Source organism: Capsicum annuum, chromosome 10 (assembly GCF_002878395.1).
Source record: "Capsicum annuum cultivar UCD-10X-F1 chromosome 10, UCD10Xv1.1, whole genome shotgun sequence".
Taxonomy (NCBI): domain Eukaryota; kingdom Viridiplantae; phylum Streptophyta; class Magnoliopsida; order Solanales; family Solanaceae; genus Capsicum; species Capsicum annuum.
Genome location: NC_061120.1, coordinates 184,077,903 through 184,100,104, shown reverse-complemented (window position 1 = coordinate 184,100,104; position 22,202 = coordinate 184,077,903). Strand labels below are relative to the sequence as shown.

General features: G+C 36.7%; 1 protein-coding gene across 8 annotated transcripts; it reads left to right on the top strand.

The window, feature by feature from the left end:
* The first annotated feature begins 3,737 nt into the window (after positions 1-3,737).
* LOC107843422 (D-alanine--D-alanine ligase) lies at positions 3,738-19,421 on the top strand. 8 transcript variants are annotated; one of them, XM_016687717.2, is made up of 24 exons: positions 3,738-4,277; positions 5,164-5,235; positions 5,735-5,778; positions 5,870-5,981; positions 6,095-6,166; positions 6,608-6,670; positions 7,288-7,365; positions 7,451-7,543; positions 7,721-7,840; positions 8,995-9,081; positions 10,111-10,320; positions 10,400-10,447; positions 11,039-11,287; positions 12,700-12,806; positions 13,767-14,011; positions 14,324-14,392; positions 14,487-14,551; positions 15,342-15,511; positions 15,610-15,688; positions 17,483-17,738; positions 17,930-17,975; positions 18,176-18,281; positions 18,903-18,965; positions 19,102-19,421. In XM_016687717.2, exons 1-24 carry the CDS (start codon positions 3,936-3,938, stop codon positions 19,180-19,182), a joined length of 2,877 nt encoding a protein of 958 aa, XP_016543203.2. In that variant the 5' UTR covers positions 3,738-3,935; the 3' UTR covers positions 19,183-19,421. The 8 variants fall into 8 exon arrangements, 7 of the variants coding, with proteins under 7 accessions (XP_016543203.2, XP_016543202.2, XP_016543204.2 ...); XM_016687716.2 differs by having other exon boundaries at positions 18,173-18,281; XM_047398617.1 differs by lacking the exon at positions 3,738-4,277 and adding an exon at positions 5,052-5,068 and having other exon boundaries at positions 5,735-5,815; positions 5,926-5,981; positions 18,173-18,281.
* The last annotated feature ends 2,781 nt before the right edge of the window (positions 19,422-22,202 follow it).

Below are 22,202 nucleotides of genomic sequence, written 5' to 3'. Positions count from 1 at the left end.
TCGAATTAGTCAACAGGAATGAAATCTAAGAAAGCTGGTAGCTCGAGTGAAGAGTGGAGCCTAACCCTATAGCTATAGGCTATATAATATTCTATTTCCTCTATTTTTCATAGTGTGAATCAAACTCATTGCTCATTCATTAAAAGATCTTATCGATAAAATAGATCTAGATCAAGAGAGAGAATTGGCTTCTCGAGAATCTGCTGGAGTTAGATCAGTAGGAGAGTTCACATCGGGACTTTCAAACATAGAGAAATAACCTATACCCTGAACCAGGGAAAGGCGATAAGGACCCAGGAAATGGTGAAGTACATGAATCGACTCCCTCTTTGAGTCCAGGTTTTTTAACATAAAATAAAGAATAATGGACTTACTTCTTTCTTGACAAGGATCTTGAATAAATCGTACATGCTCCAAGGACTTCATAGAACTAGGAGGCACACAGGTGGGTATACTAAGAGAAATGCGGGTAAGCAATGAGCTACTTCGTTCCTCAATAAAACCAGTTTTGATTTCCAGAAAGATCCCCACACTGAGGGCTGAACCTCGGCAAATGATCTTATGTATCACCCATCCCATCATTTAGGTTCCATTTGGGCAATATGTATCCCGCTGGGTATGGCTCGTAGTAAACCTCTGTAAGATAAGGAGAATCATAGGTTAGGTAACCTTTTCACCATTCTTTATGAATGGTACCTTCTAGTAAGTAAGTCTCTTCAGGCACTCCCAAAAGAAAAGAGAGAATGAATTTTAGCCTCTGAGCGTGGCTACTCCAACAAGAAGAGCCTAACCAGGCACTTGAGATAACAGCCCATACCATAGGGTGGGTAGCCCTACAGAGCCAAAATGAAAGTACTTCATCCATCATAGGCTAGCATAGCACACAATAAGGCAAAATCCAGGAAGGAGAGGGGGAATGAATGCCAAATCTGAAGTAAACTGAAAAGCGAGTTCTCGTGGAGTGAGTCTAGTACTTCCCTTTAACCTAGAAGCACTCAGTGAGCCTTCAACAATGTCCTTCCTAGCCTTTTACTTGAGTTGACCGAAGGCGTCAGGTGGACGAACATCCTTCAATAAAGAATGTTCTCCTACTCACAAGCACCGACTCCTGTTGGTGCGATCAACTACGAAAAGTCAGTAATAAAGAATATGTGCTCCTCACTCCCGCTATAGTTCAATACGATATGGTTTGATTGGTCCATCCCTTGAAATTTTTGTAAATCCTGGAATGAGGGTTCGACCCCGTCCTTGGCCTCGAGAAGTGGTGAGCAGCACGAAACTTGTTTCCATCAAATGGCATAGTATTAGGGTAGAAGGCTTTTCTTTATTATAGAAATCCACAGACAAGATTCTAGAACTTCCAAACCAAAGAAATGCAAGATAATAAGGAGATTTCTACGTTACGCTTTATTAGAATGAATTCGGTAAAGGTAGAATAGGCCCTATGGTCGGGCCTCATCACTTCAATTCAAGGGCAAACCCATTTCCTTGTCATCGGGCTGAGTGCACCTCTGGTACTTCAATAGGGTGAGCAGTTTGATAGTGAATTCTTTCATTTGGTAGGACAACGAATACTTCAATGACAAAAACTCAAGAGGGTCGCCTTTGGAGAAGCGTTTATCGATAACCAAAGCCTCACTCTGACTATGTCGTGAGGCTGACTGAATCCAATCCATAAACCCAAAAATAAAATGTTGTTCGTTCCATTTTGTCAAGTAGGTAAAGTAGGCATATGAACCACCTTGCCTTAGACTCTATTGGAACAAAGCAAAAAAGGAGGTGGAATGGAGAAAGGAAAGAGACAAGGACGGTCTTGCTTGGCGCGAAGGCTGCTGGTTCGGGGGTAGAGTACAGTACTAAAGGTCCTCGGACTTCCAAGCGGTTTTTCTTTTGGGAATCTGTTCACCATTGGATCTCGCCAATACAGCCCCCTATAGTTTTCGTTACCGAGATATCTTTTTTTTATTGTTCCTAGGGATTTTTTGGGGAATCTGCTCCCATACTGCAAATAGTCAAATCTGAACTGAACCATGTCACTCTTCTTTCTTTCTTTGCGAGCAGGAAGCATACCAGCAGCGTGCATTGCATGATTCTACTATGTTTTTTGCACTTGACTGGGTGGACAATTGACCGGAAAATAACTTCGATTTTCCCAGTCAGCAGCTGGCGGTGTGATTATCTTGTGTAACAATACTACTATCACTATGATACATCTGTTATCAGATAGTTAAAAAAAAGTTTGCAAATCAACTTACCACCATACGCATGATTTTGCCTTTGCGATAATAATACCTGCTCCGACGAAAATTTGGGGATATGTTCAATTTCATCTTGATCTACCATTTGCATGTCGAAAACTTAATTTTTAGCAGCAAAAACTTCTCTTCAAATTTCAATTTTTTAGGGTAGTTCCGCTGCTTTGATCGATTTTAACTAAAACCTAATTTGGTGCAATCAAATTCGCCCGGAGTAAAACACAGGACTTGATTACTATCATGAACACTTTTTTTGTGTTTCAATTTGTGAAATCCCCAAGTCATTAGCCATTGAAGATAAAACAAATTAACATAAAAGGATTTTAAAGTATAAACCAAAAGCTAACCTCGTTGAAGAAGATGTCAATTTTTGAAATTAAAGGATGAACTATTACGGTTGAAATCAGTTGAAGTAATGGAGAATGAAGTTGACTCAGAATCTACTAAAATGGGAGAGATTTTAGGGGAGTAATTTGTGGGGGGGGGAGGGGGGAAGAAAAATGCGTAACCTGTAGAGAGAGATGGCGTGAAAAGGGAGATAAAATAGGGTGTGCAAGTTATAGCATATGTATCACTAATAAATATGTAATAATAAATTTTATGTAATTTTTAAAATATTAAGGAATATTAGGTAATATGGTGCCTTAAATATGAGATTTGTGTAATTTTTCCTAAAAAATAATGTAAAATTTATAAAAACACTCATAAAATTAATTCGGTGCTTTGATTTTCCAACCGAAACCTAATAACATCAATTTATGTGTTAAAACTATCAAACACCCACAGCCTTTGTATTCCGGATCCTCCACTGCTTGTACAATACGACCCGTGAGTTAAATGGGATGCGCATTACTCCTCTGCTTCGAATTAATTGGTCCATATGATTTGATACTCCTATTAAGAAAATATTAATTAGGTATTTATTTTATTAAATTAATCTTATTAATTTGTTTTTAAAAATATAAATTTAAATAAATATATTTTATTTAGTTATTTAATATTGAGAATAGTATTAAAAAAATATAATAAATTCTCTTAATTTTATTAATGAATAATTAAATTAAAATACATACGTTTAGAGAGAGGTTTAATTAAAACGAAACGAAGGGAGTAATTTATTAGCAAATGAAAGAAGGAATAAGACAAAGCGGCATGGCACCCAACTGAAGGAATACAAAAAAGGAAGTAATTCAGCTTTCTCTATCACTGCCGTCCCAACACCATTTGTTTTTATACACACAAACACATATACCATGCCCGACTTGATATTTTCATTAAAAAAATATTAATTAAGCATTTATTTTATTAAATTAATTTTATTAATTATTATTTTAAATATAAATTTAGATAAATATATTTTATTTAGTCATTTCATATTGAAGATAGTATTAAAAGAATATAATAAAATTTTCTTAATTTTATTAATAGATAATTAAATTGAAATAAATACTGTTAAAGAGAGGTTTAATTAAAATGAAACGACGGAGTACTTTATTAGCAAATGAAAGAAGGAATAAGACAAAGCGGCGCGGCACCCAATTGAAGGAATACAAAAAGGAAGGAGTAATTCAGCTTTCTCTATCACTGCCGTCCCAACACCATTTGTTTTGTTTTTATATACACAAACACACATACCATCCTCAAATCACTACACTTATTCCTGACACTCAAAATCCGTCAATGGCTTCTTCTTTCTCGATCAATCCCATTGCTCCTCGTTCCAAATATCTCCGCCGAAATAACAATCACTCTTTCCCGGCCTTTGCTTCTTCTGTCGAAACTAAAAATCATTTCTCCAAAAAAAGTAGTAGCAGTAATAATAGTAAATTGAGCTGTGAAAGGAGTCGTGAATTTGGAGGGATTGTAAAAGCTTCATCTGTTGAAGAGGTAGTGAATGATCATCATGAAATTGATGACGTGGAGAGTAAGAAGGTTCTGAGAGTGGGACTTATATGTGGTGGCCCATCTGCTGAGCGTGGAATTTCATTGAACTCTGCTCGATCTGTTCTCGATCATATTCAGGTTTCGTACGCCATAATTCAACATGTTGCTTTTACGTAATTTAATTCCTTACTTCTCTGCTTGTCAAGTTTTAATTCATGAGAGTCACTTTGACTAAACTAAGCTTTGAAGCTGAATAGAATTAGATTAATTCAATATTTTATATTTAGATTCTCGAAAACTATACAGAAAATATTACAATTTTGTAATTTTTCTCATGTTAATTAATACAATGAAACTATACATTTTAAAACGTTGGTCAAAGTAAATACAGTTTGACTCTCGAGACGTAAAATGTGACAAGTAAAAGTGAAGGGGGAGTATGTCGAAGTGTGTAATCACCTTATAATACCACCATAATTCAACATGTTCTTTGGTTAATTATATTTTCATCACGACCATCACAGGCGGACTTGACTCTCTTTCTTGATGAAGTAAGTGAAAATTCTTTTTGATAAATGGTGACGGTGAGACTTAAAACAACAACCCACGCTGCTCTAAGAGTTTATATTCGTAGACAAAGTGATCATACTATTCAACATATAGTTGCAAAGCACCGGCAGTTCTTGCTCTGTACTAGTAGGAAGAATCAAAACTTACAATGGCTCTCTATCCTGTAGAGAGCTAATGGATTCCATCATTTTGGCCTTCTCATTTACATTTTTTGAATCTTCGTTTCAGATGGATGATTTAGTTGATTAGTTGAGTGTTATTTGGCTGCCAAAAGTTGCGCATTAGAAGATGTAACCTAGTACTTCATTCCCCTCTATTGGTTGTTGCTAAGACATAGGAGATTATTATGTTTTACTAATGTAAGGATAGTTGATTGCTCCATGTTTATTATCTGTGTTATGGAAGAATATTCGTTCTTTCAATCTGTGATTAACGCTTTCCTGTGCTTGAGCAGGGGGATGATTTGCATGTTCGCTGTTATTACATTGATAGCAACCTCAATGCCTTTGCCATATCCACTGCCCAGGTTCGTAGTCTAAACCTTGTCTAAACATGCACCTTTTAAGTATTTTTGGTATTTTCTGTTCCTTTTGCTGAAAGTTACTGTAATAAGATCATCTATGTAAAGGGGAAATGTCAAGCAGGATAAGAAATCTCTTCATTAAGATCTTCTATAAGTTGTACTTATCAAAAAAGAAAAAAAAAGAACTTCTATAAGTCGTCCCTTTTCTCCTTGTCCATTCAATTTAATCCGAGAATTGGCTCATAACCCGTAAATTTCAATTGGGCTTAAACTTCAGAGGATATTAATTTCGGCTTTCTCATTCTGCAACGTGAATGCCGCCATTGGCTTGGCTGAATGTGCATTTTGGAAGACAAATTCTCAGACTATATTTTACTCACTTATTGATGGTTTATAAGCTTCTTCTAGGGCTGAAAATAAAATCAGCTTCTTCTAGGCACTAGTTATCTTCAGTGTCTTTTGGGGTTTTGGCTTTTGATTCTTTGTTAAATTTCACTTGTAGGTATACTCAAATACTCCTGCTGACTTTGATTTCAAACTTGAGAGGTTAGTTATCACAGCTAAACATCGAGGCTTGTTATAGGTAAAACTCTCCCTGTTTGTTATAGTTGAAAATTTTCTCATATTGTTTATGCAGCCTTGCCCAAGGCTTCCGTTCGTTATCTGACTTCACAGAACACCTTGCTTCTTCAGTAGACATAGTTTTTCCTGTTATACACGGTCGTTTTGGTGAAGATGGTGGCATTCAGGTTTTTACTGAAAAACTCTAGCAATTTCACACTTACTAATTGACTTCTGAGTTTGAAATCTTGGAACGATTTCCTTTCCTCTGTTTTGAGTTGTGTCTTGATGCATTTTTCAGGAGCTGATGGAACGATCAAATATTCCATTTGTTGGAACAGGGTCCACTCAATGTCAAAAAGCATTTGATAAAGTAAAATATCTGTTGATCTACTTTATTTTTGTTTTCGTGTTCTGGCATGGACTGCTTTTATCAATTGAGAAAACTAGAAAATCTCTGTTGCTTACTAAACATGGTATTTGTTTGAAAAAAGGAACCTTAAATCTCGAAAATAACTTTGTCTTTCATTTAAATTGTTCAATTGTATTTCAACTCTACTAATCCTTAATTTGAACCGCAATCCTTTTCCGAAACCGTTGATCTTCATATTGATATTTTACTTGATTTATGGCTGTGTTAAGATATACTAATTTGAATTAAAATAATTAGCAACAACTTGTTAACATACTTTATTGATCATGTCAGCAAGAAGCTTTTCTATAATGCAACAGGATGCTGTTTGTAATGGATTATGCATCCAAACTGCTCTTTGATTAATAGATGATATTGGGGTTTCTTCCAAATTTTTAACAGTATGATGCATCCGTGGAGCTTGACAGACAAGGTTTCGTGACTGTACCTAATTTTCTCATACAGGTGTGATCTGTGTTTATTTGTGTTTCATGAAGCTCTTTAATTCTGCTTTTGACTTTCTCTGTTCATGTGCTTTCTTCTAGTTTGAAGTTTCCATATGCAGGCATATGTTTTTACTGTTAGTAATGGTCTTCCAATATTTTATTTATTTTTCTTATTTGCCTCTTCAAACTGCGTCTTTTAAGTTTGACTTCCATATCATGTTTCTTAGAAACACGCTTGAGCTTGTTCATGTGATCTGGCTGAGCTTGAATGTCACAGCTCAGCTTCATTCAGCTTGTTTTCGTTTCCCCTTGACAATGATTACATAATCTTTCTTTATTTTATGTTGAGACTGGCAAAATGTTCCTTCTGCTTCTCTAATTTATCCAAAAAAGTGAAGAAGTACTTTTGCTTCTCTATTCATCTGTTCTTGGTAGGTTGTCACTTTGTCTTGTTCTTGGTTGGTTCACTTCTCACTCGACTATTCCTAAATTTCCCTTGCTGGTTTTCTAGTCAATTTTACCCACCAAGAAAGCTGCTTTCCTAAACTATCACGCTGGAAATTAGATTTTCATATACACCCAAGAAGCAGAATTGTATGACTTCACAAAATTAACTGTGGTCTGTCCTGCTCTTAGGGAAATGAAATGGATGAATCTGAACTGTCAAAGTGGTTTGAGCAAAATCTTTTAGATATTAAGTCGGGAAAAGTTGTGGTGAGTATTCAATGGAGCATTCATTTTGATTTTCTGCAGCACTCTTGATCCATTATTTACATTTAGGATCTACACAATATTGCAGGTAAAACCAACAAGAGCAGGATCAAGCATTGGAGTTACTGTTGCATATGGTGTCACTGATTCTCTGAAAAAAGCTAGCCGAATTATTTCTGAGGTAATAATTTTATTCTCCACGTCATTCTTCTTTAGTTTTACTTTGTTATACCGTACCTATTGGAAAGTGTTGGTTTGATAGTATAATTGATAATAGAAAATTAAGTCCTTTATATACCTCTTTGCAGTTTGTATTCTCTATATATTCGATCAATAACCATTTTCGTTACTTCGGCAGGGGATAGATGACAAAGTCCTTATTGAGATTTTCCTTGAAGGAGGCAGTGAATTTACAGCAATTGTCCTTGATGTAGGTTCTGGTTTTGATTGTCAGCCCGTTGTATTATTGCCAACAGAGGTATATATACACTTTCTTCTCTTTGGGTGTTACGTTTATTAAGAGGTTTATAATTCTCAAAAATTACACCAAAAGCAAATTGTGCCTCAGTTTGACTTGCACTAGTACAGTGACTGTAGATTCTCATCGTGCTGGGGTAAATTGCGGCGATATCAGATAAATGTAAAATATATCCAACATTTAGGAACTTTTAACATTCTGCCAGTTGAAGTGCTTGTGTCTGTTGACATTGATATTTGAAAAGCTAGAAATGATGGGCACCAGTTTAATCTAGTGTTTAAGCATTGCATAGGGAGATACTTTTAATTGCTTTCTATTATGTAATTTTATCATGCCTTTTCACGTAGTTCTCAATTATAGGCAAAAGACACAATTTTGCACTCGTACAATCGAAAGCCAAATTTCTGTCCATTTTTATGAGGGTCGCAATTGTCATTAAGAAAAGTGATATTCTTTGGTTTTTCAAGTTTTTTTTGAAAGAAAGAAAGAAAAAAGTGGTACTCTTTGGTGATCGATTACTCCATTATGCTTCTAGAGTTGAATTTTGATACCGATCTTTTTGAGCTCTACAAGTGTGCAAGACTATTATACTGGTTCATTATGTATTTAGTACAGAATAATGAAGTGTCACATTTTAGGCAATGCTGGTGCAGAAGTTACTGATATTCTGCCGCTACTTGCTTTTGTGGGGCTATGCTAGTACTTGGAGAACTTGAACTTCACTAAGTTTTCTTGGAGTGTGAGGATGCTACTTTTTTTTGGCAGTTTCCTAACTACTTGTTAAAGTTTCTCATCTACAAAGGATCCGGTGCCAAAAAATTTATCCATACAAAATGTGATTATGGGGAATAAATTTGTTAAAAGTTAAAACTGCTGTTCTGCTATTAAATCCGCAAAGAATGACAATGATGTTTACTATCATCATGGTTGATTTTACTTCATGTCATAACAGTTATGGATCTCTGGTAAATGAGGATTCTGTAGGTCAATGAGAAGATCTTTATGTTTGATTATTGTTAATGAAAGAATTGAAAGAGAGTATTTTCTTTCTGCCATTTGCTCGCCGGATTTTTGATCAATTGGGCTCACTAGCTAGAGCTATGAATTTCTCAGCTTTTTTAATGCTCTATATGTTTAATTTCCACTATGTTCAGGTGGAGCTTCAATCGCATGGCACTGTTGATGTTGGGGAGAAAGACGCAATATTTAACTATCGACGGAAGTATCTCCCTACTCGACAGGTATTGTAAAATTTTCGGGTTGGTGGAATGTGCACATAAAACTCTAGGGGCATGTTTTCAGTTTTTGTTTCTTTTCTTTTTTCCTTTATCTGTAAGCATAGTGATGACATCATTGATGTGATAGATAATAGCTTACCATTGAAGGCATAGTTAGGTAATTATGTTTCATAGTGTTCATTTATTTAACTTTCAGTTGGTTGAGGTTGTTTCATCCCTATATAAGCACAAATTTTACTAATTTTTTCGAGAAAGGTAACATTTATGTATATTGATATAAACTTGACTCCTCTCAGAACTGGGAGTCACTCTTACAAAAGTGAGCACATAAAGAGTGCTCCTATTCCTTTGTCATCTCACCTTACAAAAGTGAGCACATAAAGAGTGCTCCTATTCCTTTGTCATCTCACAAGAAATCCAAGACATCAAAAATAGAGAAATGATCTTCCAAATACATCCCTTTACACCAAAAGTGAAAAAGTGCTAGACATTTCATTTTCAATTTCTGTGTACTACTACGCTTATTTTCAAAACATCTCTGGTCCTTTCCTCCCAAATTGTCCACCAGATACAAGCTGGGATACTCTTCCGTCTCTCTTTCTGACTTGATAGGTGTCTTCCTTCACTCCGGCATACTAGCATCTCTGTGATACCTCTTTTCAGAACCCATAGAAGTCTTCTCAGAGCAGTAAATATTCTCGATAGTTGTAAAGTCAACTTACAGTGCAAAAAAGATTACTTGTTGTCTCTGTCTCACATCCACACAGATAGCATCTAGAACACAATTGAAATACTCTGTCAGAAATTCTCTCATGTGTTAGGACTACCTCTCTTGCCAGTAGCTAAGTGAAGCAGGCTCTTTCGTGTGGTACTTTGACAAATATGGAATTATTGATGATCCTATGCTTTTGTTATTTTTGATGGTATGCTTTTCTGATTTAAGACTCTGTCATGTCCTAATTTCAAAGCTTAAACTGTACTTATAAATTCCTCTTGCTTATATTAATCTAAACATCCAGGCAAATATTGCAGGTTGCTTATTACACTCCACCTAGATTCTCTATGGATGTGATTTCAAAGATCCGTGAAGGAGCTTCATTACTATTTCTGCGACTTGGGTTGCGTGATTTTGCTAGAATTGATGGTTGGCTTTTGCCGCCTTCTACAAAAGCTTTCACTGCTGCAGGAAACAAATTTGGAAGGACTGATTCTGGCACAGTAATATTCACTGATATCAACTTGGTGAGATAGTTTACTGGACCTTCCTGTATTTTTTCATCCCTATTTTTGCTTGAACTGTATCGTACATTCTTCTCCCTAGATCAGTGGAATGGAGCAAACAAGCTTCTTATTTCAGCAAGCTTCAAAGGTACTCCTTATGCTGGTCCTTGGTTTATTGCAGAATAACACAATGTGAAATTTTCCAGTCTGCTTCAGTATAGGCCCATCGTTATGTAAATCTTGTGGCGTCATTTTTTCTGTAAATCGTGGGGTGTCAAAAAAGTTTCCATGCTGTAAATGTCTGTGCAGAGCCTATGCCAAAGAAGAAAGTCCATTTGGCAGAAATTGTGCGTCAGTATCATAGCTTGGATAAAAGAAAGTAAGATAAAGATATCTTTCTCAAAAAAAAAAAAAAAATCTTTCAACGTAATATATAGTTATTAGGTTTCATCTGGAACAAATCTCTACTATCTTACACATGGAAGCTTGATCTGTGAACAATATCATGTCCTTTCTCCCCCAATGAAACATTCAAACACTTAAAGAATCCTTTAAAAGAACAGCAGGGGATGATATCATTACCTGTGTAAGAGAATTGGTGGATTTAGCAGTCAATTGAGTTACATAATATTTATCAGTACCATAACTTCTAATGGAGATATTTCACATGTTGTATTCTATAAATTAGCTTGTCCCAGTCTTGTTGAATCTGATGAGTTTGTGCAACTTTCCATGTCAGGTTGGATTTTCACACTCAAATATTCTCCGTACCATCATCCAACATGCTTGCTTGAGGTTTCCAGATCTTTTGTCACATAATATCATATCAATTCCGTCGAGAAGGAGATCAAAATCTTCATCAGCAACAGAAGCAGTTATTAAACAACATAAGAAAGTGTACGTCATCTTTGGTGGTGACACCTCTGAACGGCAAGTATCTCTTATGAGCGGAACCAATGTTTGGCTGAATCTAAAAGCATCTGATGATGTAAGTTTTTGTGTCTACCAGACTAATGAGTACTGTGACTCAGGGACTGATTCCTTTTTCTTTTTTGATTTCTTGTTTCGGTAATCCATAAAAGATAACCATTGACTGTTGGAATGAAATGGGTCTGAATAGTGTGGAATGGATGTAGATGATTCATATAGCCAACTCCAATTGGTTTGGTATTGAGGCATAGTTAGTATACACCTGGTAATATTTTCTTCACATAGTTGTAGGGAAATGCGAGGTTTACCGCTTTTCTCTCTGGTAAGCCTCTAGCCATTGTGGACTGCAGAGGGTTTACAACTAGAGCAGCCCTTGGATGTTGCCTGGGGGACTGATTTTTTAGTTTGTCTAGTATTATTGATTGCTGGGAAAGTTGCTGGTAAAGTTGCTGCCATGTGACCAGGAGGTCATGGGTTCAAGTCTTCAAGTCTTGGAAACAACCTCTGTCAGAAATGCAAGGTAAGACTGCGTACGATACACCCTTGTGGTGGGGCCCTTCCCCGGACACCGCACATAGCGGTAGCTTTAGTGCACCGGGCTGCCCTTTTTAGTATTATTGATTGCTAAATGGCTAATCTTATGGAAGCAAATGAAACTACTAGAAGCTTTGGAAATTTATCTTATTTTAAGTGATGAATCATGAGTTGATCGTTTCAATTAGTTCTCGTTCATGGCTTCCTTTAGTAAACTTAGCTCAGGCCTCCTTTTCCAGTGTTGCTGAAGTTCCAAGCGCTCCCATGTTGATTTAATTTGTAGAATTGGGGGAAACTAAGGGCTAGAAATTGACATTCAAAATCATGCCCAGGTGTGTTATGTCTTACGGCACTCAAAACCATCTTTACATTGGATGGTTTGGTGTTCTTATGATCCCTGCTGTCTTCAAGCAGTGTTAAAACGATTAAGTATTAAAAATATTTTATTTTGGTCTGAGCCTTGAGGTTATCGACAAAAAAGATGTGTCTAAGGCACTTCATTTATTTTTCTCCAAGTTTTTTCCTTTGGGGTCCACAGTTGGTGTTTTACACAGGCACGGGAATTAACATATTCTTACTTATAAGTTCAGCTATATGTGTCAGCAGATGGTGGCATAACAATCAGTTTGATTATAAAATTCTGCTAATGTTTCACCCATCTGTGGTTCCTGTCTGTGCCGGGACTGTAATCTGTTCCTTCCGGAGGAAATCCAAATTTTAAATTGGTTTCCATTATTTCTGACATGGTATTATATAAATGATCAGATGTGTCAAGTTGGAAGGAAATGACTGAAAAGATCTCTTGGCTTAAGTTGGTTTCTTGTTCATCAAATGTTGCTTTCTCTCATTTCTTTAGCAGTTCAATTTGTAATATTTTTCAGACGTTCCCAAATTTGTCCAGCCAATGTTATGATGTTGCAATTTTGCTATCTGCAGCTTGAGGTGACACCGTGCTTGCTTGCCCCTGAAACGAGCTATTCTGATGTTTCAGACTCTGCTAATCATGAACTAGATAAGAAGTCTAAGACAGTATGGACATTGCCGTAAGTATATTTCTACGGCAGTAAACTACAAGTAGATTGTGTATCTTATGGGCTTTACTCATCTATTTGCTTTTCTTGTCACAATTGCCAGATAAACTTCTTTGTGCTAGACTCCAACTTAGTTCATGCTATGACAATTTAATAGTCCTGTACAAAATTGAACATACATTTTTAAGCACTTCTATAATTATTTAGTGTTCTTCTTCGTGTATTTATCTTCTAAAAAGCCTTAAATTTTTCTTTGTAAGAGTTTTTAATAGGTAAATTTGATTTTATCAATTTGAAAAAGAAAACTCGTGTCCATCTAAAACCTGTTCTATCCTCTCTTTCCAAATTGTCCACATCACTGCATGAGGAATGATTCTTGAAGACCTGTCACTTCTTTTCCTTCTAGCTTGACGCCATTTCATCAGTTTCTTGCCACTTTCCCAGCTAAATCCTTCTTCTGCTAGCATTACTCACTAAAGTTCTGCAACTTGCAAAGCAACATGTCATCCACTTCTGCTGCGTATTTACACATGATACATTAGCTGCATGCAAATGCTTCCTCTTTCTTACATTTCTGCCATAATAGTTTTTCTCCATGCTGCAGCAAACCAAAGTCAGTAAATTATGTACTAATTTGAGCTTTTATGGCACCCAAATAGCCCCATCGGAAATTCCTTCCTCTTTGAGAAATGTATCATAATGGACTTGATGGAGAATTTCCATTCGATCCATTATCTTTACATGCTTTTTCCCCTGTACACTGTTGAAGCTAGTTAGATTTAAGCCAATTAGTTACAAACGAGGGGATAAACATGATTAGACATGAAAGTATTGCTTTATGTGCAGATTGCTGAGTCTTGTTGTAGCATAACCTGGATGAAAATATTTGAGATAGTTTGGATGTAAGGTTGTCATCCTCCTAGTCTTGAATTTTATCTCAGTGCATGTCAAACCCTTTTTCTTGGTGTTCAGTTATTCCCTTTTGCTGAGACATACTACAGAAGAAGTCCTTGATGCGTGTCTAGAAGCAATTGAACCCAACCGGGCAGCTCTGACGTCTCTCTTGCGGAACCTAGTCATGGATGATCTCACGAGAGGTCTGAGAAAGCACAGTTGGTTCAATGGGTTTGATATATCTGATGAATTACCGAAGAAATTTTCCCTGGAGCAGTGGGTCAAGCTAGCTAAGGAATCTCAGGCGACTGTTTTCATTGCAGGTCAGTAGATATATTTATACCTTTTCGGCAACTGTTACAACCACCTTAGTGTGTGCCTTCTTTTACTTATCTCCGGACACCGCGCATAGCGGTAGCTTTCGTTTTTTTAATCTGCTAGAAAGTTAGTAGATAAAATAAAGTGGCATATGAATTCAGCTATATATTCATATATATACTTTTGTTCTTGTATTCATCCTTGTGAGAAAAGAATAGATTATTTTCCAGGCTATAACACTCTCCAACTTTTGTTAGATGTTATCATTTAATTTCTAAAAGTAATGATGACAATTGTGTTCCTATTGCCGTTGACAGTGCATGGAGGCATTGGAGAAGATGGTACACTTCAATCTTTATTAGAGGCGGAAGGGATTTCCTTTACAGGTTTGTATTGAATGGTACATTTGAAAGAAAGGAGTGCAAACCAACTAATAATCACTAAACTGTAGCTGCTTTCTTGCCCTTCTTATAATGGAAGGTCCTGGTGCCATGGCTTCAAAAACATGTATGGACAAAGTTGCAACCTCTCTTGCTCTACGACATGTGAGTTGACTAATCAATGTTCAGATTTTTAACCGAGAAAGTAGCCTTTCTTTCTTCACCCCCCTCGTTATTTTCAGTTTGAATGGAATCAAACATCTCAGTCTATCATGATTAAAAGAGTGCAGTTAATATTGCATTATTAGCTGCAAAACATGCATGTCATTGGCCACAGTCGATAAATTTAAGCACATCATATCTTATGCATAGGCATTTATTAATACTTTCTCCCTTTCTATTACCAGCACAAGTATTTCAATTAAGCTATTGTTTCTAAAGATGAACATTGCTGTTCATATAAAGTTTTTTTTTTGGTTATGACGTACTTAAAGCAATTGCACTTTTGTCTCAACCATGTTTTGATTAGTTTAGAAAGATTCAGACACAGGTGCTTAGACAAAGGCCATATAAGCTGGTCTGTTATGATTGTTGTTTAATTCATGGATCGGTTGACTTGATTTTCTACTTATTGCATGTCCTGTATTTTAGTGGAAGTATGAACTTCTATAATTGAGATATGTACAAATTGAACTATTGCGAAGTAGTAAGTAAATGTCACTTTATCACAATTAGATCTTAACTGCAACTTTTGAAACCAAGACTTTTAAACCAAGGTCCTCGCCACTTTTGTAGGGTTCATGCTCGAGTTATTTCTAATTAATTTGAAGTCTCTAATCTGAAACTTCTTTCGTGTGGACTTCATTGCAAGTTACCAATATAGTCAACAAACTGATTTTGCATGAACACCTTTAAATAACTATCCCTTAACAACATAAAAATTCTCTCTGAATAGCTGACAGATTTTGGAGTCCTTACAATAAATAAAGATGTGAGGAAGAAAGAGGATCTGCTGACAATGTCCATATCTGATCTCTGGCATGACTTGAAGTCAAAACTTCACAGTGACACTTTGTGTGTTAAACCTGCCAGAGATGGTTGCTCAACTGGCGTGGCCAGATTGTGGTAGGCTTTTGTTCCTCTTCAATTCTGTTCTACTTAAATAATATTGGATGGAAATCTTAGAAATGCTTCTTGTTAACTTGCCACTCTGTCTTATGCAGCTGTGAGAGAGACCTCGCCTTCTACGTAAATGCACTGCAGGACTGCCTACCTCGTATTCCTCCTAACAGCCTGTCAAAGGTATATGTGGACTTCTCTGTTATTGCTCCTTGCAAAGTTTTTTCTCCCAAGTCATGGGCAGTATTTTATTTTCTCAAAAGCATGGTAATCATAGTCGGTTTGTTCAATAGGACCGTGCTTGATTTATTTTTTTTTAAGCTGTAAACCCACAGGTTTCCATCTGTTTTTTCCTTATTCTGTCATTTGTTGTATTAGTCCTTCCATGATTTATATATATATATCAACAGCTCTAAGTACCGTAAAATGAGAACATGCTTAAGAGATTGCTGAAGGTAGGTAAACACAAACCATACAGTGTAAGCCTGTAATATAAAAGTCAAAAGACTTATACTCTTACATGGCTCCACAAAAATTTAATTTCCGTGTGTATTGGGGTAAGCATGTAGACACAGATCCATTTCAAACAAAAGAATAATATCAGATTTGTAGCTGAACCACCTTTTAAGGGCACACACATAAGGTAGAGTAATTCGAGCAGTCTGTAGCCATGATTATAAATACTATACTTGCCAAGACGAAGGAAGGCACGAAATTTAACTCTATCGGTCATGACTATGAAGACAAGAAAAAGGGTTTCATTCCCAGGGGAGGATGTTACATGTTGGAAATAAAACATGTCATCCTGGTCTTGAAGATTCAGACAAGGAATTAAGTGTATTTACTGGATCAGAATTACAAGTTTTTTGTTTATTAAAATGGATAACAATTACAACTTTCTCAAACAATAGATTATAAGAAAACTTTGAGCAGTTACATCCTTGTTGCTTGATGTATAATGAGATTTTAGAAAAAAGAAAAAAAGGGCAGCCCGGTGCACTAAAGCTACCGCTATGCGCGGTGTCCGGGGAAGGGCCCCACCACAAGGGTGTATCGTACGCAGCCTTACCTTGCATTTCTGCTAGAGGCTGCTTCCAAGGCTTGAACCGGTGACCTCTTGGTCACATGGCAGCAACTTTACCAGGTACTCCAAGGCTCCCCTTCTATAATGAGATTTTAGAGTTAGACACATATTTGTGGCTCTAAATTTTCCATAACCTACTGTCATCAAGGAGATTCAAAACAGTACAAAAAGTTCTTAAACAAGTTATCAAGAAATTAGTCCTCTTGGCTATAGCTGCCAATATTCTTACCATATTTTTGTTTTTCGATTTTCGAGCTTTTTCGTTTCCCAATGGTTTTGTGAACTTTTCTTACTACCGCATATTCTTCTTGTGTGACTGCTTTATTGCTTGATTGGCTTTGTTTTACCATTTTGATGTAATTTAGGAGTTGTTTAGCCATAAGAATTATTCACTTTTTGTAGAATATAAGAATTATTCACTTTTTGTAGGATAATTTCACTATTTCAAAAACATGTGAGTTAATTAGATGGTAAGCACCCCTCACTTCCAACCCTGAGGTTGTGAGTTCGAGTCACCAAGGGAGCAAAGAAGTGGGAGGTCCTAGGGAGGGGTAATAATTTTGAAAAAGGAAAATGTTTGGTTATAAAATTTCATTCAACTTGGAGTTGGATTATAAATTTGGAAAAGTTCTCCAAATCTGTTTTCCAACCCCATCTTCATAGCTTCCAAATAAAATTCTCTCTTCTGTCCTTTGCAATAAGTATAACCAAACACAACTCCATCTTCATAAATTCCAAATAAAGTGAAAAATATTTGAAATTTGTGGCTAAACGCCTACTTAATTCTCGTCAATTACCATTCTGTAGTACTTTTTGCTTTCAACACCGAATAATATGATTTCAGGATACCTTAAAACTATTGTATCATATATTTTTCTTGGTATCTGATGCAGGCACATGGAATGATTGAGATGCCAAACCCTCCTCCGGAGCTCTTAATATTCGAACCTTTTGTTGAGACTGATGACATAGTTGTTGCATCCAAATCCAGTATTGAGAATGCACACAATTTGCTCTGGAAAGGGGATAGTAGATGGGTAGAGGTCACCGTTGGTGTTGTAGGAAAACGTGGATCAATGCGCTCATTGACTCCTAGTGTAACTGTAAAAGAATCTGGAGGCATATTATCACTGGAGGAGAAATTCCAAGGTATCTCTTCTATCGTTTATTCTGTAGCCATTGGTTCGCTGAGTAGAGCTTATTGATTCTAGTTGAAACCATTAATAATAAGCTTTGTAGGGGATACTGTGGATTCTTTCCTGTCAAATGATAACTAAACATTACATGGTTCTGTCTATTTTAGGCACGCCTTATACCTTATAAACTTGACATGTCTGTAGGTGGAACTGGCATCAATCTGACTCCACCACCACCATCTATTATGAGGTTTGTCTTGAAGATTCATATTGTGGAAACTGTATATTAGATATGAATACCATATTTTTTGTGAATATACATTTCTACTTAAAACGAATTGTTTACCTAGCCAGAAATTCTTCTTTCTTTGCAAGATGTACTTTTCTGTGTCTCAAATTACTTACATATTTCTCACAAGTACTTAATTTCTTTTCCTTCTCGATCAGTAGCGCTACCTTGGAAAGGTGTAAAAAGCATATTGAACTTATTGCAAACACTCTACAATTAGAAGGATTTTCGCGTATTGATGCATTTGTTCATGCCGACACTGGTGAGGTATGTTATCGCTAAGATTCTTTCAATTGATTGAACAGTAGTGGAAGTGAATTTAATACTTCATTATATCATTAAGGAAAGGTATCTTTTCCAGCAAGTTGCAATTCATGATGTATTGTGCCACACTCATTGTGTGAATTCTACGAGTGCACAAAAAACCATGGTGAAGAGTTTCCATGTGGTTTAGAAGCTGTAGTACACTTCTAATATTCTCAAAGTATTCATCATGTTGGTACACTACTAAAATTCTCTGAGTCTTTTCAAAAGTACACTACAAAAAACAATTTGTTTTGCTGACGATAAGTTGATAGTTGATACAAGATGAATAGTAGCGGTTGGCTTCCGTGTCCAAATTAGCCGTTTGCAGTTGAATTGGGGCCAAAGTAACCATTGTAGAGGCACTACTTATTGTCGATTTAATTCAGTAGTAGAGCTTGAGGAATCAGAACTTCATAAAAGGATTTCTGCAAACTGCAACACTCAACATGCCATATAATTGATTGAATTGCTTTCACTGCAAATCAAACTAAAAGTGAAATCAGGAAAGGTGGGTAATGCAGATAACTATTTCAAGATTTATTATAAGATCTAATTGGAGGTCTCGTTGCTTTGCGGTCACAGGTGCTGATTATAGAAGTGAATACAGTTCCTGGAATGACACCATCCACTGTCTTGATTCATCAGGTTATATATCTGCTACTTCTTCAATGACTGCTTATATTTGCAATTTTGGACCAAGTTTATGCTATTTATAATTTACCAACAATTCAAATATGTTAAAATCTTTAACGATTATTATAATCATATTTGTTGTATGTAGGCGCTTTCAGAGCAACCTCCCCTGTATCCACAGCAGTTTTTCCGCACATTGCTTGATCTGGCATCAGAGAGATCCACGTGAAGATATTTGTCACAAGATTTCAGGGTGTGCATGGCTTCATTTCTTTCTCTCTATTTGTTCTCCATCCATCATTTTCCTTCCTATGTATGTTAATTCAAGGCTGTTTGTATTGAAGAAGACAACAAATGCAGATTACCCCTCTGCTTCTGATGGTTGTTTTTCAATTTTCACTGTGTAATCTTTTTCTTTTGCTGCTGTAATGTTTGTTTCATTTCTCAATGCAGCTTCTTTTTATTCAATTTTTTCCTGACCACTTTGAAAGTACCAGTATGCAGCTCTATCAGACTGTTGCGACCCAAAACTGCGCAAGTCGTGACCAACACTAAGCAAGCTACTCCCCTGTCTCAAAATAGTTGGTATGTTTCATTTTTTAAGAGTCAATTTGACCAATTATTAAAGTTGAATTAGGTGAGGTTAATTCAGTATTTTAAAATTAAAATTTGGATATTCAAAAACTTTATGGAAATTACTACAAGTTGTAACTCTTCTTTTATCAATATGATTAAAAACACATCTTAAAATGTTAGTAAAAGAATATATCATTTGACTTTAAAAAAGGAAATATGTCGAACAATTTTGAGACCGAGGAGTACTTGTTATTGATGGTTCACCCAAATGACAGGGTCATGGTCATTCACACTTTTGCTTCTATTTTATGTTGGAATTTAGTTTTTGTCCTGCGTAACAAACAATATTTTCAGAAAAAAATGAGCTCAAAAACCTTCTCAAGTCGTTAATTAAAAAAAGGGATAAGTGGGTCTCACAATATTATTAAGTTAAAAGAAATAAAGTCGCTTAAACAATTAGGACAGATCGATAATTGCATTAGTCCTCAACAATTATTAAAATTGTTCAATAATTTTGCACAGTTATCGAACAATTTAGCAAAGTTGTCTAACAACTTTGTTAGTTGTTGAGACAACCTTTTTAGTTATTGGAGCAAAAATATTTTTAAAAAAAAAGTAATTTCTTTTTAATTCCTTTTACCTAATTTTTAAAACTTGAAGGATTTCACTTAATTAAGAAAGTTGCTTGTCCTTTTTAATTGAAATTCCCTTATTTTCACGGTATAAGTTTATATTTTGCATCATAATATCTAACAAGTACTCTACTCATAACTTTAGTTTCTAAAACAACTAAAATACCATAGAGAGAGAAAAACAACAACAACAACAAACTCAGTATATTCCCACAAAGTGGGGTTTGGGGAGGGTAGAGTATACGCAGTCCATACCACTACCTCTAAAGAGGTAGAGAGGCTGTTTTCGATAGACCCCGGCTCAAGATTAAAGACAGTAAACAAAAGCATCAAAAGCAAAGAACGTGATAAAATAACATAGGTACGACATCCACAGAAGATTGTACATTGCCAAACAAAGAACCCCAAAGTCCACCTAATTACTAGCTACGACTCACCACACTCTTAGCCCTCTATCCTAATGTTTTTCCTCCATACCTTCCTATCCAGGGTCATGTCCTTAGTCAACTGTAACTACTCCATGTCACGCTTAATCACTTCTCTCCTGCATTTCTTTGATCTACCCCTACCCCACTTGAAACCTTCTAATGCCAACCTCTCACACCTACGAACTGGGGCATCCGTACCCCTCCTCATCATATGACCAAATCATCTCAGGTCACTTCCCGCATTTTTTTTCCACAGATACCACTCTCACCTTCTCCCGAATAATATCATTCCTAACCCTGTCAGCCCTTGTGAAACCACACATCCAACGCAACATCCTCATTTCCGCAACTTTCAACTTCTGGATATGAGAATTCTTAACCGGCCAACACTCCACTCCATACAACATAGAAGGTCGGATTGCAATTCTATAGAATTTGCCTTTTAGCTTGTGGGGCACCTTCTTATCACATAAAATACCTGAAGCGAGCCTCCATTTCATCCAACCAGCCCCAATATGGTGAGAGATCCTTATTTATCTCTCCATTCCCCTGAATCATAGACCCGAGATACTTAAAACTATCCCTCTTCCAAACCGCCTGAGAATCCAACTTCAGTACCGCATCCTTCTTGTGCCTCGAGTCACTAAACTTGCATTCCAAGTACTCCGTCTTGCTCCTGCTCAACCGAAAACTTTTAGACTCCAGGGTTTGTCTCCAAACCTCCAGCTTATCATTAACCCCTTGTTGCGACTCATCAATCAAAACTATATCATCCTCGAAAAGCATACACCAAGGCACCTCGCCTTGTATATTCCGTGTCAACACATCCATCACCAAAGCGAATAAAAACGGACTAAGAGTTGATCCCTGGTGCAACCCTGTTAAGACTGAGAAATGTTCAGAATCTCCTCCCACAGTCCTTACCCGAGTCTTCGCCCCCTCATACATGTCCTTAATCGCTCTGATGTACGCCACCGGGACCCCTCTGACCTCCAAGCATCTCCAAAGAACCTCCCTAGGGACCTTGTCATACGCCTTTTTCAAGTCAATAAACACCATGTAAAGATCCCTCTTTCTCTCTCTATACTGCTCTACCAATCTCTACACAAGGTGAATTGCCTCAGTCGTGGAGCGACCAGGCATAAAACCAAATTGATTCTCCGAAATAGGCACAATCTTCCTCAATGTCCGCTCCACCACCCTCTCCCAAATCTTTATCGTGTGACTCAACAACTTAATACCCCGGTAGTTGTTGCAACCCTGAATGTCACCCTTGTTCTTATATAAGGAAATCATCATGCTCCATCTCCATGCCTCAGGCATCTTTGCTGACTTAAAAATATTGTTAATAAGTTGGTCAGCCACCTTAACCCTGCAGCGCCAAAGAACTTCCAAATATGCACTGAAATATCATCAAGCCCCGTCGCCCTGCCCATTCGTATCTTGCAAATAGCCTCACTGACCTCCTCTACCTTAAAATGCCGACAAAATCCAAAGTCGCGACACTCCCCGAAAAGCTTCAACTCCCTAACACAATACTTCTGTCCCCTTCTTCTGCAATAACTCCTTTACAAATGCATTAAATCACACCCAAGTGCACCTCTTATTAGTAC